This window comes from Chaetodon trifascialis, chromosome 18 (genome assembly GCF_039877785.1).
Source record: "Chaetodon trifascialis isolate fChaTrf1 chromosome 18, fChaTrf1.hap1, whole genome shotgun sequence".
NCBI lineage: Eukaryota > Metazoa > Chordata > Actinopteri > Chaetodontiformes > Chaetodontidae > Chaetodon > Chaetodon trifascialis.
The window spans coordinates 10,149,548-10,169,562 of NC_092073.1; the positions used below are offsets into that span (position 1 = coordinate 10,149,548).

Sequence of the window (20,015 nt, forward strand, 5' to 3'; positions counted from 1 at the left end):
CAGATGAGAGGAGGAGACACAAATGGATCTCTGTGGCCAGGATCCACGGAGAGACAAGCTGACCAACACACATACATGTGCACACATAGAATTCATGTTGTATACTTGTGAGGACTCGGTTGCATTTATTATCTCAGTCTTACACCATAACCTTAGAGGATGATTCTGGTTTAGTACAACTATCTGCGCTACTAACACTGTAATCATGGGGTACCCCAGTGGCCTCGAGGTTAGGGTGCCGACCATGAATTGCAAAGCACCGGGCTTGAGTCTGGCTGTGGTTCCTTGTTAAATGTCATTCCCCATCTCTCTCTCCTCTAATTTCCTGTCATTTCTGCTCTGTCCAATATGTAACACAGGCATAAATTACATTCGACAAAGATGATCTCTAAGATCTAACAACGTGGCAGCATCCCTAAAAAGACATCCTTTGGGAATGGAGAAACATGAGTGGTTAGACAAGCATAGAGTTTTTAAACAAAGCCCAGAGTTGGTTAAATGATATAATTATTACCTTTACTGTCCATTGTAGACTTCAAGGAGCAAGTTTGACGACCATACTAACAGTAGTTGTGCATGCAGCTTTCCTTTACTTTTCAGGTGTGCTCACTTTCGGTTCCATTCCTAAATTAAGTGTTTTAAGATAATCTGGCTGAACAGCTGGCTTGTAAAGAACCTGTCTGATTATCTGACTGTTTGTGTCTACTATTTCCAGCAGGAGTTTGTCACAGTAGATATCACTGTTCTTAGAATTTAGAAGTTAAAATTGTTACCAGATCATACAGAAGCGATGGCCAAAGCTACAAAAGATCTAAAATTGTACCCTTACCTAATGCCTAATTTCAACTCTTGCCCAAAACCTTATCTTGATACTAACCCAGGTTGTAACTCAATATCCCTCCTACACACACACACACACACACACACACACACACACACACACACACACACACACACACACACACACACACGCACAGACACAGACACAGACACAGACACGCACAGACACACACAATTCCATATTTTTCTCTTTCTCATCTTCCCCCCCTGCATTTCTCGTCTTTTCTTGGTCCCCCTGTCTGTCCAAACTTATTTCAAATTCCATTAATCATCCCGTCTTCTTGTTTGCTCATCTTGAGTTTTATCTTTTGTGTATTTTTTCCCAAAATGTTCCCAGCATCAGCTTGTGCATTTCTCAGAACAGGCCAAATAATGTGTTCCTGGCTTTCATCTGCACCGTACATAAACACGTTGTGTTGCATTGTATGTCTGGGGATGCTGTCATTATGGTATTGAAATTCTTTCTTGGAACGCTGGAAACAGTTTGCAGATGAAGACAATAAAAGTAACCTGAATGGGAATGCAATCCCAAACCTGTGCTTGATATCACATGTGTACAGTGTTTGTAGCACCGCGATGGACAGTTGCAGTTTCCGCCATGCTGCGATGAGATCATTAATGTTACTTTATTGGACTCTCAACATCACATGTGAATATACAAGACTTTTGAACAGCTATAGCCTGTGAATGGAAGTAGAGCTGGTTTTTCTACCACTGAGGATACGAGAAAACCAATTTTAACTTAGCGCTGAATCGAATTCCCAGTTTCCAAAAACACCCTTTGGTGAAAGGCGGCCCGTGCCGTGACAGCAAACTTGGAGAAAAGGGAGGATTTTTGGAGTTTGAGGTTGCACACGTGCGGCGCTGTGGCTCTCCTTATGGTGTCTGACTGTCAGTCACAGCACCTGATCTGGGACGCGACAACATGTGGGTCAGCCAGGCGTCCATCAGTCTCTCAGCAGGGTGGGACACCCATGTGAGCCTGCCGCCGGAGGAAGAAAAATTACAGTGTTTTGCTGATGCTGAGCAGCAGCAATAGTCCGTGTAGATTGACACTGGAGTAGTGCTGAAACAATTTGTCAATCATTCCATGAGTGGACTGTCACAGTGATTTTGTTACTAATTAAGCCCTTTTGGGTTTTCTTTCCTCTTCCAACACGTTCTTTCCATTGCTATTTGCATGCAATTTGTCTGACTTTAACCTGGAAATAAAGAAATAAAACAACCTCAACTTGACTTAAACTTTTCAAGCCATAAATCAAGTCAAACTGTTACTCGACTGTCAATCATTAGCTGGATCCAGCTTGCCAAATGTGAGGATTTGCTGCTTTTCTCGGTTTTATATGACAGCAAACTAAAAGATGATGGATTGTGATCTGGTGGTTAAACAAATGAGAAATGTGAACGTGTAAACACACTAAATACAAAGTGCAAAACAGACTAAAAGTTACAAAGTTAACAGAACTTCCACAGAAAAACAATACTGTGCTCTGTCTCCCTACACATTTCCTTCCCATGCTCACCTCAACCTTTCCTCCACTAACCTACCGGTGTGGTTTCCTCTGAACTCTATCCATCAGGCCTAATATCCTGACCTGTGAGTGTCCTCTCATCGATGGCACTTCCTTAAATCTGGCACTGCTCCCCTCCACCACATTCTCTCCAAGGCCGTGCCTAACAACCCATAACAGAGCCACAGCTAATTCCTTGTAAAAACTTTCTAGGAAGTAGCAATAACAGCTGTATGTTAATAGATAGCACATGGTACATGGCCTGGCTGGTGACCGTTGACATGCGAGCACGACTACACAGGTCCAAATGTTTTACACACACAGACACACACACAGAGGTCTCTGTATGGACGCTTGATATGAGTCAGTGGGTCTTGTTATGCCTCAGTGTTGGTGGATTAGCCGCCTAATCAAATCTAGAGCTATATCCTTGTATAAGCCCTGCAGCTGAGGCCTGAGGAGGAGAGGAGAAAGGAGACTGAGTACGGAAAGAAAGATGAAGAGAAGCGAAACCGCCCTTGTTTTCCAGGCATCCCGTTATTTCTCGGTTCGGGTGTTTGTGTTCATTAGGCATAATAGGGATCCTAGAAAAACAGATCACTGAGCTTGACTAAATAAACCAGCCTGTACATTCCTGGCATTGGCCTCTCATTAAAGCCCCCCCCCCCCCAGTCCTGTCACCAGCCTGCTCGTTTTTCAGCTGGCGGTGCTGGATCGGTGCAGGGTAACTGCTCTCCCCAGGCGGGAAGGACCCTGCTGTGAGTGTTCAGCTCTGCTGTAGGCCAGCTGGGATTTGACACTCATGCCCACCCTCTCTAAGCCTTGAACCTCAGCATGCACCGCCCTGAGTCAAACACTTTCTGCAAGCATGTATACACACACCTTCCTCCACACACGCCGGCGGAAACAGCCGGCCATCATAATTGGCACTTTCATCACTGTCAATATTAGTCTTGCTGAGGGGGGTTAATATGGGGAAAAGTTGTTTTTTCATGTGCAAATTGTAAAAAAGAGAAAGTTTGAGGCAGAGAGGGAAGGCAAGAAAGAGAAAGGAAGAGAAAGAGAGTGGGGAGTTTTAAAGAGCCTGATTTATAACCCCACCCTAGGAATGGATCATTTCAGCCATAATTAAGAGTGATACAGTTACTATCGCACAGAGACGCCATTCAAAGGCAGCAGCCATCTGCTTGTGTTTTACACCCGCGGCCCTGTGATTTACACTGGGGCTGGCTGGTATGGTATCAAGTGCCCTGGAGGACAGATGGAGACAGAGAGAGCAAAGTTTTTCTCCTTTTTTCCTTGAAGCACACATGCTGCCTACAGTTTGACACACAATGACAGGAAAACACCCAGAGCCTCAATACCTTAGTATGTCACAGTGTAAAACCCTCCAAACCAATGCGCTGGAACTAATCTATTGTTGACCGAGTGTTCCCTCTGAAGCCAGCGGGAGCGTTTAGCCTGGCGGTTTAAGGCCAAGACGCTCAAAAGCTGGTCACGGACTTGAACCGACACACACGAGTAGAGGTCATGAAGTAGGTGGAGAAAATGTGTGCAAGTGTGTGAACACATGCAGATGTCAATTGCTCAACTTGACAACACCAGGAATGACACTTTCCTTTAAAAAGAACATACTGTGGCTTGTTGTAACTCAAACAATCATTTTTAGCTTTCTTTTGTGTTTTGATAAACTTGATGATCTTTTTATGTGGCACCTCAAAGCCATGAAATGTTTCAAAAAAAGGTCTTTAGTTCAGTGATAAAAGGATGCCTTCCTCGGCCTCAGTGGCTTTTGTGCCTCTGACAGTGCAGTCAGCTGGCAGCAAAGGAAAGAGTAGCCGAATATTTTCCATTGTTTGGCGTGGAAGTGTTTGGCTGACCTTGCTCTGCACTGGAGTGGAGGTCAGCTGAGCAGCATGTGGAGGTGGTAGGAGAGTGACCGCGGTGAAGAGAGACGGCAAACAGCAAAGAGTGACAACAAGCAAATACTCATTTCGGACAGAGGAGACTGAAATCATCACTACCCTATGTTCCAAATAGGACTCAAAGCATTCATGTTTCGTTCCAGGTGAGCTTTAATGTCTCTGTGCAGTCTAAACATTGTGCTGACTTCCAGTCAACAGAATATGAGTACATGTCTTGAAGAAAGACCTTGAGTTAAGAGTGCAGGAAGAAAATAAAACTCACCTGGAAGAAAACATGAATCATTTCAGTCTGAATTAGAACATTATGCACTAATTGGGTATTACAACAAACAGACAAAATGATCTTGATAAATTTTTTCCACCCGTTTCACAGATGAAAAAGAAAATGAAAGATTATCCTGGCTAAATCGTTTTTTTCACCTGTTCTTAAGTCATAAACACGGGAGAGAAAACAATTCAGATCAAATGGATCATCAGAATTTCTATTTTCACTTGCCTCTCAGGGCCTCCACAGAAAAGTGCAGTGAGTAAGTAATGACGCACATGAAGCATGTGACTTATGCTCCACTGAAGAGGCAAAAACTAGCGACTGAAACAGATGAAAAACATCAGATCAGCGTCAGGTGATGAGGAGACGACCATTAACAGACATATTTCCATTGTGTTTCTACTTTGTCTTTTCACTGTTTGAGGTTTGACTGGCACTCATTTGTCATCTTGTTGCGCCCTCTTCTTCTGCAAAGCCATAACGCACTCCACTGGAGAACTGATGTGACCTACTGCTTACCTGGAAACAAGCACTGATTTACATTTTCTTGGACACTTGGATAGAAACCTAGTGATTGTTTACACTGACACTAGTAGTCACATTTATTTCAACAGGAAAAAAACCTATCAACCCATCAGTGACCCAGTTATTTTATTTGGGAGTCTCTGAAATCTACATCTAATTACATAATATCTAATTTGTTGAAAGCTTCAAGTCTGTTCACACAACAAAGGTGACAATCTAAACCTAAATAAGGCTCAAGCTCACTGACAGACTTCAATCTGCATTGAACACAAACAATACAAGCAGACTAATTCAAGCTGGAAGGTCAGTTGGGGTCGGGGTGTGTAAGAGCCTTGAGATCAACCCTGGGGCTGAAGAGTTGAGAGAAAAACGGTGCAGGGGCTCCAAGAAAATGGCAATGACCTGAAATTTCCTATCTGTTTGTTTAGATCAAAGCCAACTGGCAATACTTGTTCCTTACCAGATTTATTTCCCCATATGAATGTGACCCCAAACTGATCTGACAATATCAGAATCCATGCATCACATAAATTTAGAGAGGACAGGACACTCCTTTATAGTGGAGCCACCTGGCCCACAGGCCCGTCTCCTGCCTTCACCTCTCCTCACCTCACCGACTGAAGCCGCTGAGCTTCCTGATCGATGACTTTCACAAGCTCTGCGTTTTGATGGATTGACCGTTGCCACGCCAAATATCTTCACTGTAAGCGTAATTAAAATAATAAACGTGGGATTGCTGACACAGGCATGCTTCATGCTGAGGAGGAGATCGCAACATCCCCACTTCGCAAAGTAGGAGAGCTAAGCCGTGATCGAGTGACTATTTATCTTCAGGACAGTGGCTGTGTGAGTGTGTATCCTCCATCATACTGTACGTCTGTGGGCTTGTGAGTGAGTGTGTGTGTGTGTGTGTGTGTGTGTGTGTGTGTGTGTGTGTGTGTGTGTGTTGATTGAAATGTGATGAACTGAATAATACATGACCCCACTGAACATCTACCGTATCTGTTTCTAAGTGCATAAAACTGTATGGTTTTAATTTAAGAGATGATTCATTACATCACTAGCACTGACACGTTGATCTGACTCGTAAGCCTCATCCTTTTGGGACCCCCCTGTCGTTTCTCAAACCTCCACACAGAGAGATATTGAATTTTTGGATGCGCTGTACTCCAAGTGTGTGTGTGTGTGTGTATTGTGGTGTGGGAGGACTTCATACTGAGCTGTTGTTTCTGGCAGAGGCTAAATAAGCATGACGACAGTGCATTAAAAAAGGAGCCTGTCCAGCTCGCCTTCTATCCCGCTGTCGCGAAGGCAGCTGTCTGCCTGAGACACCTGGAGGACCTGATGGATGACCAGAGTTAAGAATTTGAAAATAAAAATGTGTAAATTCATTTTGTAGCAGCCTGTGTCTGGCTAACTAGACCAGCAGCCGCAGCCAAGATGACAAAAAACAGAAAAAGAGCACGGCCTGGATTTAACCGCCATATTATTTTACATACAGTGGGATGATCACATCACTTTAATACCAGTGCTGTTTGTGTGACGACATCAGTGAGAATACAAGCCAAAGTTTGCATTTCATTCGCTTTGTTATAGCCAGACCTGCCTGATTTTTTGAGTTTTTTTAATATACTACTGCAACCCTCCACAAAGACAAACAGTCGCTGAATATAATATGGATTATGACTGCGATGAAGAACTCACCTTCACGTGGGGTCTGGCCAGTATTTGAAGAAGATCTTTGACTTCTCCATTAGCCGATTTCCCTTCCAGCAGCTCGAACAACTGAAGAGGAGAAGACACAGACTGTTCACACAAATGCAGAGTGAGTTTAGATTTATACAGTAGTTCAGCATCTAATTTCAGCCATCTATGGCACTTCACATGTATCATATAAGATCAGGCAATATCATGAGAGATCAACAGAGAGAGATCTAATCCAAAGCAATGTGCCCATAAGGGTAGAGGGTGTAACAGTAACCCTTCAAAAGCACGTGTAAAAAGTACAGCTGTATACTCGAGTGTACAGTGAGTTCAGGTGGTCCCAAGCAACAGGGGCCCATCACTGAGGAAAGGTAATACTGTGCTAAATTAGGTGCATCTTCATGGGAGGCAAGGTCACCCTGCTTCATGGGGCCCTGAATTCAAACTTGTTACCACTCCTCGCTTGATTAAATGGACTATTCAGCGGGATCGTTTTTCAATGAAAATCTCAAGAACAAAAGAAAAAAAAGTCTATTCCTCTTGGAAACAATGGGAGCTGTGAGAGCAGAGTCTCAGAGCAGAGGGACCGAGCTGGACTGCATTTATGATGAATGTCTGGTAGCTCCGAGACGAGTGACTCGGCTTCTAAAGCCCCGGCCACGCTCCTCTGTCTGCGCTCTGATTTATGGGTGATCCTCCTGGACGTGGTGTGAGTGTGGAGAGGAGAGGAGAGGCGAGCCGTAGCACACAAAGACCTGCTTGTACTGAGCTGGGATCAGGAGCTAACGTCGACTACACAAGGAGGGCCAGTGGAGATGAAGGGAGAGCTAATAGTGAGCGCAGTCATGTTTTTTCATGCTGATCCTACTGTTCTTGCACAGTGAGGTCGAGGCACATGTGTATTCATAATAAACAACAAAGAGAGTTTTTTGTGTGAAATACATCAGTTCAAAATCAGATCAGATGAAATCCAAGTGCTTGTTCATGAGGGAATTGTTGGGTCTCTGTAGATAAAAGAGCTCGGCCTGTACCAGCTCTATATGGAAAGTGTCCTGAGACAACTTTTGTTGTGATTTGGCGCTATACAAATAAAACTGAATTGAAATTGAATTGAATGAGTGAATACTGCACAGTGGAGAAACAAGCTGGTGTATTACACATCTGAATAAAAGTTGCTCAACTCCTTCGTTGATCCGCATCCAAACATACACTGATACTGAACTTTGAAGAACAATATCCATGTGGACATTTGAGGATTTAACAGATAATTCTTTTTTTAACATAAAAACACAACATAAAACTACATTTTTGATAAGGATCTCTGCATTTTGTGGCCTAGGTATGATCTGAGTGCAGCATTTTGGTGAACAGCTGCAAACTACTGTTAACATACTGTATATTTAGAGTTTCTGGACTGACTTTTTATGTCAGCCATCCTTCACATAATCATGTGTTCACAAAGTGCTTGTGCTAGTGCAACAGCCTTTCCAGGATGCCCCTTTCATTACCAAATCATGATACTATCACCAGTTACCAGCGAACCTCTTTACCTGTGGAATGTTCCAAACAGGTGTTTTTGGAGCATTCCACAACTTCCACAGTCTTTAGTTGCTCCTGTCCCAACTTGTTTGGCACATGCTGCTACATCAAATTCAGAATAATAACAAATTATCATATTTTGTTCTGTTTATGTTTTTTGGAATTAGGGTTCTATTATTCTCTTTCTTCGTACTGTAATCCCAGTGCTGCTACCTGTCTACTACTAATAATGTCCTATTGCATGTTTGTCTGATCACTCTGCTGCTCCTTCTGAGGTTTCCTTTCCTGCTCCAAATCAGGGGTCAGAGGACAAAGGATGTCACATTTTGTGTAAACTGTAAAGGCTTCTGAGACAATATACGTGATTTTGAGTGACACAAATAAAATGCACCTGAGGTTACAGATACTGAAAGAAAAGAATAAACAATATAAACATAAAACAGCTGGTATTTAAGTGTATTGTAGTTCAGTTGTCTATTTGAGTAAAAAGATTTGTTACAGCTATAAATGATCTCACAGTGGATGAAAATGTGGTCACTTGAAATATTTCCTTTAATAAACCAGACTGATGAAGTTAAATGACATAAACAAACACTCTAACCAAAAAGGCCAGCTCTTTGACTTCTATCAGGAAAATGCCAGTTGCAAATGAACACAAATTGTAAACAGATATATAATCTGAACAGGGAAATCTCTCCAAAAGTCAGTGTACTCCTTTAAGGCAGATGATGACAGAGGTTGGGAAAAACCTACAGTTTGTTTGACTAATGACCCCTGTGGTGCAGGAATAAGGCAACAGAGGTGAGGCAGAGGTAAAGAGAGGGGGGCGAGGGTGAGACTGGGGTTAGGGAGGGCGCTATGTCACTTTACCCAAAGACAGGAACATGTGCTTTTGGCTGGGGGGGTCTTTTCATTATTTCCATTAGCTTTGACCCCCTAAGGGACGGAGACCATGCTAATAAATAGTCACAGTGGTCAAGGTTAGTCTAGCTGAACCTCAGCGAACCCTGAATTACTTCACTTAATCACATATACAAAAAAAAAAGGTCAGACACCAAAATATGGAAAGGGAGAAGCAAAAAAAGACATAGCACAGGTGATCGAATGAGAGAAGAAAAGCGAAGAAAAACAGAGGCACTGAGAGGAGAATGGAGGAAGAAAGAACAGTAGAGGCAGAGGGGAGTCGGGGTCAGGGTCTTTAGTGAGGGGAAATCTCTTGCTCTGATACACCGACATCCATCATGTCATCGCCAAGCTGTTTACAGCAAAGGAGGGAAGCAAAGACAGACAGAGCACTGTAAATTTCCAGTCCCTCATATTGTCCTATTAAAGCATCTTGTCCCATAACTCAGCGTGGAGGACAGATGGGACATGTTTGACAACACGCTCTCTGCTCTACCTTCATGCTTCCATGTTAGAGTCACATTTTCCATCCTCAGACCTTCACAGAGTGAGGGAGGGGGCAAAAAAAAAAAAAAAAAAAATGATGCCGGTCTCCTTTGAGACTGTTTATTTCATTTGTTAAATGTCATGGCAGCCACTGCAGTGTTTAGATAAGTTTGATCCCAGCATGTCAGTTTATAGCTCTCCCTCAACCCTGAACGGCAAAGGGCTCACGACTTTGATATATAGCTGCCAATTTATCAAGCTGACCTTATTTTAAAGTGCTTTTTATGAAACTTTTTATTAAAAAAATCTGATCGAAGCCAGTCAGCCTCATCCATTTCATATAATGGATAAAATGCACTTTGGCTTATTTTAGTGTGCAACTGATCAGTAATACATTGGTTGACTGCAGTCACAGTTTGACCTGAATTCAATCTCATAGAGCGTTGGATTTGATTTTATATGGTCATGCACAAAGATGTTTTCCTATTATTGTATTTTACAGGTTTCAATAAAAGTTTTAAAGTCTCACGGTTTAAATACTGGCTTTCACACTCTCCGAAAAATAAAATTAAAAAGGAAATAATGAATATATGAATTTTCCTCATGCAAATAATCAAATTTAAAGAACACAAGCGAGCAATAATAACTTGCGGGCATGCTTATTTACATCTTGAGCTTTGTCTCAAAAGTTTTATGTGGAAAAATATATCAGTCAATCAACAAAGCAATGCTTTTACTGTGTGATGTGTGTATCATGAGTCTGTATCATTTTATTTATCATGAAATCCTTTCTAACAGTAACTGTGTCTTATTTTAATCTCTGTCCTTCATCTGAATTTTGTATTCATTTTTACAATTAGCTGCCCAGCAAAAACTGACAATCCTATGACCAGTTCTAGGTATGGACAGCAGACCAGGGCTCTCTGATGGCACCCAGTGGGCTTCACAAGTAACAGCAGGTATATGGGCGAGTAAAAAGATGTTGGGAAGTGGGCCAGAGATGGAAAAGGTGGCTTTGAGAGGCAAAGGATACGAGTCAGCCACCAGGACACACAGTCTCAGCTCGGGAGTTGGACACTGATCTGGAACAAGGGGCTGGCATTCAGCTCACTGTTGAAGTGGTGTGTTTAGCTTTCAGCAGGATTGACAGAGACTGATTGGATCGACGGACTGGAACTTACATCGAGCTGGTTCACGTGTGAGGCTGATTTGCCCCTTTTGATTAATGTGACGCGGTAAGGCAAGAGTGCTTCTATTTCAGTCTTAATGAGGGCTGGAGAGAAACTGTGTGTGCCGCAATAAACGTGTATGTACATCAATAAAAGTGTGTGCGCAGTCCCCCGCCGGCATGTCTTCGTGTGTATGTAATACAGTACCCGTTCCCTGGGCCCGGTATCGATCGTGTTTCAGGCAGTGTTGGCGGTGATGGTTTGTGAGCAGTGGCAGTCACCTGCTGTGTGCGCTAGACAGTGCAGCCGGGGGTAGACGAGGGTTGAGGTGTCATTTTATGTTAGGCAATAAATTAAGCCTCCATTACCCGAAACCCAAGCCCAAAATGAATTTCATCTAACTGTAGATCTCTCCTGTTGCACTTCAGGCCTCAGCCACCACTTCAATAGCATTCGTTTGGAGCAGTGACACGGGTGAAAAACAATCCGCTTTAAAAATACACCTCAATGCTCCGGGTTAGGAGTTCTTCTTTTTTTGACCGGCCAAGGAAGTGGGGGGACTCAGGATTGTGGTGTGCTGTGAGATGCTTTGATACACCATCTCTGGGCTTTATTCTGATACCTGATAATCCCAGGGAGACACTTTGCGGAGCATTCAACAGGAAGCATAAATTTGAAAGTCTATAATTTGACAAAAAGAATGAGAAAGAAAATCTTGAAGGGGGAGGGAGGGTGGAGGCTGCTGGTTGGGGTCTCTTCATCAGAGTCTGTGGCCTCCTGCCACCACCTGGGGAGGTAGAGCACAGACTCAGGAAAGAAACAGAAACCATCCTTCACACTCTGCTGCTTGGATCTGGTTCAATTCTTGTTCTGGTGTTATCTGGCTCATGGCGTCCTCTGCCAGGACTAACAGCAGGGTAGGACAAACACAGAGACAGAAAAGGAGCAATAAAATTTCTATTTGAGAATATTGTCCCTGCAGCCATCCCGGTTTGGTTGAGGGTCGTGTGCGGTTTGGGAATGTCGTCGGTATTGGTGCATGGGAACCTTCTGGCTCCTCCACTGACACTTGTGGCCTGTAAGGTCAGGAAAACCACTTTAGACCACAAGACGGCCTTTCTTTCGTGACAGTCTCAGGACACTCCGGACTCTGTCCTCCTCGGTCTTTACCCCAGCCGACTGTAAAAATTTCAGACCCTCTTTCTCTCGTCTTTCCCTTGACTCAGTACTAATTAGGATGATGTATGGCTGTGGGCTCTTTAGAAGGGGTGGAATAGTCTGAGGCATTTTGATTACAATAAACAGAGCTAAGGATTTCAAACAAAACCACACAGCAGTAAAAGGGCTTTTCCTCCTCTCAGTTCACCATGCCAGGCTGGATCTTGGGTTTACACAGGTGTGGGTGAGTGCCTCTATATGCACACATGTGGATGTGAGCGGGGTACTCTCATGCTTACGTGCATCCGTGGGTTTCAATAAATATTGCAGACGAGCAATACGGTAACAAATGTCAGGACGCTGGACATTTAATTGATAAATCAGACTAAATATCTTTCACAGCTTGACAAGCGCAGCAGGGCCAATGGAACAAAAGCCATCATCTGTGATCCTGCTGGCACTATTATTGTCTGTGTGATGACTTCTCATTAACAGGTTAACTAATGACGAAGGACTGCATGCCATAGGTGATGCCACTAGGATGCTACTTCTCTCTGAATCTGAATATTTAATGTGCTCCCTCTTCCACTGACTTCTGTTTATATGACGCAACTCATTCTCTCCACCATCATCTGTAGTTCGTCTGCTGCCATCATTTGTCATAGCGTGCCCATTCATCTTCAGCTTTCCACTGAATGAGTGGCCTTTCTATCCGGTTTCTGCCCAAGGAAAATGATTGGTCTGTCTTTGCAGAACTGGATTTTCGATTTCGTGGTGTATGGCTAGACGTTTGGGCAGAGAGTGGGCGGGAGGGTAGGCGCTGGGTGTAGAGTAGGGACAGAGTAGTGTTATTGGAACAGGGAGGGAGTCTCGAAAAGCAAACTGAGAAGGGGACAGTTCAGAGTTTAAGGTAAAAGGTGAAAGAGGACAAACATGCCAAAGCTCTTGCACGCTACTGGGAAGGGTGCTAAGTGTATGTATCTGTGACTGAGTGTGTGTGTGTGTGTGTGTGTGTGTGTGTGTGTGTGTGTGTGTGTGTGTGTGTGTGTGTGTGTGTTACATGACATATGATAAAGAGGAACTTGGCACTTTTGACTTGAAGTTTGTGAGTTCAATCTGAACAAAATCATAATGTTGAAATGCAGAACAAGACAAACTACCTGCCCACTTACACTAAGTCTCTCTGGATTTGAGTATAAGCAAATCATGTTTGCTTGGTTTTCAAAGTCAAACAGTAAGACAGGGCACGCAAGACACAATGTGTGTGTAGGCGGGTGACAAATTAAAGGAAAAACCTAAATAAATCAGTAGAAAAACATAACAAATGCAGAGTCCTCCAAACAGGACACGAGCAGTCACGGAATGGTTGATAAGTATGGACAAAATGTAAATCATACGCTCGGGCCTTCACTCTCACGAACACCTGGATTGTAAACCAGTGCTTATCGCCGAATTTTGACAAATTTCCCGAGCCAAGCACTTTTGCCAGAAAACCTGACGGCTAGGTGTTCTGTGCTATTATTAGCTCCTCCAATAACTGAGACCTTTGGAAAAACAGAAAGTTTCAACCACACCGACACTTTATAAGCTTGTTGAGAAACGACAATACAAGTTAAAGACGATCTTGTCGATCACCATCAGGGCTGATGGTGAGCTCTCTTTGCTAACGTGGTAACATGGTAAATTGAAGTAATGGCAGCAGTGTTTGAGAGAAGAACACATAAATCGACTGCCAGGTTTGTCTAGAGGAGGTTTTCAATCGTATGTTGGACAAAACACCAAATGAGGGAATATTCTTTGGATGAATGATCATCCCTGGAGTAGAGTTTTTTTTTTCCATTTGTCAGCCATCTGTATGTTCAACCAAATAAATAGAAGCCATCTTTCCAAAAAAGAACTTACTTCAAAGGCCAGAGGTGCAGCGCTGTCCAGGACAGGGATGGGTTTGCTCTGTTCGTAGTGCTGCAGCTGTTCATGGATCTGAAAGGACAGATTGTGTTCATCAGGACGTGAGAGAGGGGAAGGAGGTCAGTGTTGGGCTGCAGAGGCTACGGATAGGCCTCCCTGAGCAAACACACACACGTGTGAGCAAAGTGTGCGCACAAAAACCCATGTGCACCGCTACAAGCACACATGTATGAAAACATGTAGAGCCTTCATCCAACCACCTTATACTTGCGCACACTCACGGCAGATCAAAAAGACAAGCGCGCGCGCACACCCTCACAGACACACACACAGACACACACACAGTACTTTCACACAAGACTCCTTGACTGAGCACGACAGGCTGCTTCTAAGTATTTCAGCTCGCTTATCCACTGTACAAACAATCCAGTTTTCCACCATGCATTTGATATGCCCCAGTGGCCCGGTGAGGATTCCAAATCATTTCAACAGTCTGGTTAAATTGGCTAAACATTTCCTTATCAGTCTCAACACTGCAACTGCACAATGTTGAGAGACAAAGCTGCATCTCTGGAGAGTTACTAAAATGGAAAGTAGGAGCGACTCGTGTGTTAGCATTTACTCATTTACACACACAAAAAACACTTCATCACTCAAAAACTGATATGTGGCGCAGAGAAGGAATAATTTACACACACGGCCACACACTTGCACCCACGCACATGCAGTCAAATGCACCGTTCCACAATTGTGCTCCAGCCTACGCACACACGGACACACACACATACACAACGCTACAGTCATCCCACTTGTGATTTAAGAGCAGCTGTGCAGGAATGTGTTGACAGCCTACAGGCTGCTGTCAGGTCCCATCAGAGAACAGACAGGGACGACGATTCTCCCAGCAGCCACTCCTGAGTCTCCCCTCAGCCCAGCATGGTGAAGGGAAGCTAGGCCATGGGTCTGAATGATAGCTGGGCCCTGGTTCTGGAGCCTCCAGCTGGATGTCCCAGAAAGCATTCCATCTCGATGGTGGAACAGAAGGCACTCTGGCTGGGAGGAGAGTGACAGTGGAGCCCCAGGGCCAACTTGGTGTCTGTAGGGCCAAATCCACACATGTGGGTGTACACGTACACGCACACGCTTCTGTGCGAACACGCACGCGCATGCACGCATACACACAGATGGAGCTGCGTAAATTTGTGACAGAATCGCTCAGTAGGACAGAAATCGACAAGAAAAGCAGTTTGTTTGCTGTCACATTGAGAGCAGCTACAGATGCTGTGCACAATTAAAACATCTGTTTCAGGATTGTTAGACACAATATTTCCTCCTCACTACACAAACCATGTTTTTTTTTTTTTTTTTTTTTTTTTTAACTAGAGAGCATTCCACGGGAGTCACTGCGAGGATACTGTGAATGGCGGTTGGAGAGAGGTGATTGTTGTGAGATGACACACTCACAGGATGGGATCTGTCTCTTCTAATGACACTCTCATCGGAAATGTTTTTCAGTATTTGGCCCTGGGCTGGAAATTTTGGGGAAGTTCTGATACGCAAAAAGATATGCAACATATGTGGATGAGTTCGGTTGAATCTTTTCAAGTTGTCATCTGTCTTTGATAACTACTAGAGAAAGAAGGAAAGAAAGAAAGAAGTGCATAATACAAAGACACTAAAGTCAGCATTCCAATGGCACTTTTATGACTTTCTGGTAAGAGAAATGCAACAGAACTATATGTTAACGGTCTTTGCACATGTATGCCCCTCTCTGCCCATGAAAACTCCAGCTAAACTTTTGGCCTTAAACAGGTAACAGCCATTTCAGCTTGACTTATTCACACAGTCTTCAGTGATAAATCATGACCTGTTAGGACTGTGTCTTAGCCAACAGAGCAGCCATGCTTCAAGGTCAGCTTAGAGGTTCAAATCCCTGTGTAAAGCCGACATTACTCGGCTATAAAACATGGTGCATTAGGCGTGTCGCGGAGGTAATCTGTTGAAGGCCTGAGGAAGGCAGATGGTTGCTCAGCTCAGCTGTAGAGCACAAAAGGCTGCGACTTGAGGACTCAGAACAAGACAGAGAAATGCTGCTGGAAAGAGCATGCAATGCAGTTGGTTTGTAATGGCCTGGAGAAGCGCATGAACTTGCAGTGATAAGGCTATGGACGGAGTGAAAAACTGGTACAAGCCTGGAGTGGTGACAACATGAGCCTGAGTAGACTCCACTGTTTTAAGTGGTACGGAGTTAAACTGCTGTCAGTGTGTTTCATGTTTTATGGCATCAGATTTAAGACTGCCACTCCAGGGCAACTCCTGGAAATTTTCATCCTCATCTGTTTAATTTCACATAGCCACGTCATATTTGAACAGCTACTCTCTACTGTTCCTGAAGTCCCAACAACTCCACCCTGCGCTTCGACTCCTCTGTCTGTTCCTCTACAGTAGAAGGCCGTAAAAGGACAGGCAGGCAGCTCCAGTTACTTCATCTGTCCTGATCATCTTTGTAAGAAAACAGATGAAATAAATGAGAGAGGCTGCCAGTGTCTGCAGCGCTCCAACATACCACAGTCCTAGTGACATCTGCTTAGGTAGTTGTTGCTCCACCACCTCAGCTTACTTAGTTACTGTGGAATTTCTCCTCTGCTCTGTGAGTAAATGCGAGATTGAAATGCTTTTATTTACAGTTCAGGACACTGTCCAAGTGCCTGTCCATGACGCAGTAAGGTATTTTAAAGTCATTACCCCCCCTTTTGCATTGCGCATTCTCTGTCCCATTGGTGAGGCAGCAGTGCTTCTGGCAAACAAGAGAAGTGGCCTGGTGGAATTAAAAAAAAAAAAGAAAAAACAGTGAGAGATGGTGTGCTGGAGCCAAGGAGGGCTTAGCTCAAACCAGAACACAACTGCTGGACACACAACCAAATCAAAGACTGGCATTCTGAAGCTTCTTCGATGAGTAATGTAGTGCTACTTCAACATAAAATGAGGCAGAGGAGTAAGGATCAAAATGCTCACAGCTCAGGGAGGAAAGCTCCCTGAAGGAGAGGCTGAGAAAAGATGAATGAATGTGCACCTTCACTGAAAGCTTAAAAAATACATGCTGCAAATAAGCAGTGTGTGTCCTGTCTCCACAGGGGCCTCAGACTAAATTGTGTTTGCTTCCAGAAATAACCCGCTGGCTTAAAATACACACAGCACACACACGAGGAGAAAAAAAATGTGAAGAAAAACACTAACACGGGTAAGAATTGATACAAAAAAATTCCAACAAGGACAGACTGGAACAAAAGCATAACATCAATCTTAATCTTCTTCAGACAACAGCTCCAAGCACTGCTAAGGATCACTGTTAAAGTTAAGGGCCAGAAACCTATGAGACAATTCAAGAAACCTTTAGTAAGAAAATTCAGCAATTCAAACTGTATTTATGTTCTCTTCATGATCAAAGTATATGCAACAGTAAGAAGAACAATGACTGTCTCGGGCCTTGATGTCAACGTGGAGGTATAGTCTTGGAAAAAAGCAGGCCTTACAAACACTAATCCAGACACACTAGAGCAAGGAGTCTGGCACGGAAAGAGGGAGAGAGCGTGCAGGAGAGCGAAAGCTTGATAGATGGAGAAGTGTGCTGATGGAAAGAGAAAGAGAGGTCTGGAGATCACAGGGCTGTATTGTGTTTCTGTTTCCGAGTCCTGCAAGGAGGCTGAAGGCCTCTGGTTAATGTCCACTTCCCTGAAAACTTCAGATCGGACCAGTTTGGGTTGACGATCTTTCTCACACTGCTGTTTCTATATCTACCCACCGAGGCGGATCCAGTATCAGGCCTCTGTAAAGCCACCTGGGTCCGATCTCTTGCCCTGCTCCACGACACCTTGTCAAGGCTTGGTAGACTAGACCGAGTTAGGGAAACTGGAAGGGGGGATTACAGACAACTGGAACAGCAGTGAAATGATATGTTTACTCAAGGAGCAGAAGAAGACAAGTTTAGATTTGCTTTTTCTTCTGTTTACGTCAGTTTAGGAAAGTCTGGCTTTAGCCTTGGCATGATGGTAACAGGTCGTGGACATTGTGTCTGTTGAGGGCGCAACTGGCTGATCCTGGTAACTAAAGTTAATGCCAACCAAAATTAGATTGGACCAAAATTAGATTCAACTCTGTGTCATCAAGGAGCAGATATAAGATATAACAGCAGCCAGTCAGTGGTTCGCAAATCACACAAAGGACAGCAAATTTAACAACCTTTCATCATGGATCTTGCATCCCAAATAACCTGTCTCCGACAATCTTCTGTGGTGCTTGATCTACTAAAATGTAGAATTTTATTTGGAAAAATAAAGAACACACCAGCAATACTAATAGGAAGGTCTGCCAAAGCTTTCAGCCAGTTTTTCTGTCAATACCTATTTCTCCAGACCAAGACTTTATGATCCTGTCGGTACACCTCCCCTTGACAAAAGCTTGTTTAACTTTTCTATAATCTTTAATTGCCTAAGCAAATTAAAATTCTTCTTGTCCTGGACTGGACAACAGTGCATTGAGGTTCTTGATGACAATATGCCAATGACTGGTTTTGTATATCCTCACATTGCTGACCAACAAATTCACACGATGCAGCACCTTTGCTTGACCAAGATCCCATGCAGAGTGGTCTGGTGCCAGAGCTCGGCTTTTGTTAGTAGTGGAAAAGGCCTGGAGAATGTGGCAGCTAATTAAGAACGAGCAGTATATCCAATGGATGAGAGAGAGAGAGAGAGAGAGAGAGAGAGAGAGAGAGAGAGAGAGAGAGAGAGAGAGAGAGAGAGAGAGAGAGAGAGAGAGAGAGAGAGAGGCACAGAGGCACCGGCCCAACAATCATGACAGCCACATCATTTAGATAAGGGATACATTTCCTCGTGGGGTTCTTGGAAAAGTGAACAGAGAGGCCCCTGGCATACCTCCATGGATGCCATGTATTCTGTGAAGCCAGGACAGTGCAGGACACAGCCACACTTCTAAGTTAACAAGCATCTTGAGACAAAGATAAAATCCCTACAGCAGGTTTTCTGTCTGTGTGACAGCCTCTAACTTTGCACAGTGCAAAACCATCATGAACAAAAACAAAGGAAAGTGTCACATATTCATCAAGCAACATATTCACATGAGGGCATACAGCCAGGACAAAAGCACTGACTTATTGAATCAGACTGATCTGAGTATTTTTGAGGCAGTCAATTCAATGTATAAATTTGTTAAGAGTATCTTTAAAAGCTCCAGGTGAGCCCATGATGTCTTCAGGCAGTTCTCGGACCATGAGGGAGCCATAAATACACTATATGGCACTATGACCCTCATTTTCCATATCTTATATATTGCTCGTATGCTCCATGTCCTATTAAGATTGACTTCATATCGTGTAGACCTTCTGGTTTCACTTTGAGCTCGTTTTTTTCCTGCGGAATACAAAATCGGGGTCAACCAAAGTGACCTGGAATAATGGTTGTGGAATCACTCCAGAGTTTTTCCTTGATTACCAATACAGACATTTGACTGATAGAATGAGGACTGGTGGATCTGTAGGCCTCTCCTCATTTTCACCGTCCCCTCACTGATCTAGACATAGTTTAACTCGATGGGTTTTAAGGTTATTCAGCAGCAGGCCATGCTGCAGCCTGTCTACTATACTAAGGAGTTTCCCTCCTCCTTTCCCCTGCCCCTATCACAACCTCGCCTTTGGCTCAATCCATCATCTCTTCATCTAGCTCTTCTGGCTCAATTCAGAGGTTCTTATTTGTGGACGTTGAGCATGATCTTTTGACTTCATGCTGTAGTCGACCATCAAACTCCTATGAAAATATTTGGAAGGTAGCCTAAGCGTAGAGTATAACATTGCAAGGAAGGGGATTTATTTTGGATATAAGTGAGGTTTTCAAATCGTAAATATCCACCTGGCTTGCGTCAGAAAGAATATCTTCTAACAACAAATGGCAAATTGAAGCACTATAACCAAAGTCTTCGTAAAGTTCCTTAATTTACAACCGCTACAATACCAAAACCCCAAGCTTTGTCAATAAAGATAAAAGAATTTACATTGAGTTGACAA

At 43.6% G+C, this 20,015-nt stretch overlaps 1 protein-coding gene across 5 annotated transcripts in view; it reads right to left on the minus strand.

The window, feature by feature from the left end:
• The window catches only part of mpp7a (MAGUK p55 scaffold protein 7a), a 125,159-nt gene that overhangs the window by 56,621 nt on the left and 48,523 nt on the right, over positions 1 to 20,015 (minus strand). For all 5 annotated transcript variants that reach the window (XM_070986157.1, XM_070986156.1, XM_070986155.1 and 2 more), the window contains exons 4-5: positions 13,931 to 14,008; positions 6,774 to 6,854 (exon numbers count right to left, since the gene is read on the minus strand). In XM_070986157.1, the coding sequence (XP_070842258.1) occupies positions 6,774 to 6,854; positions 13,931 to 14,008 (159 nt within the window). The remainder of the gene's footprint in view (positions 1 to 6,773; positions 6,855 to 13,930; positions 14,009 to 20,015) is intronic.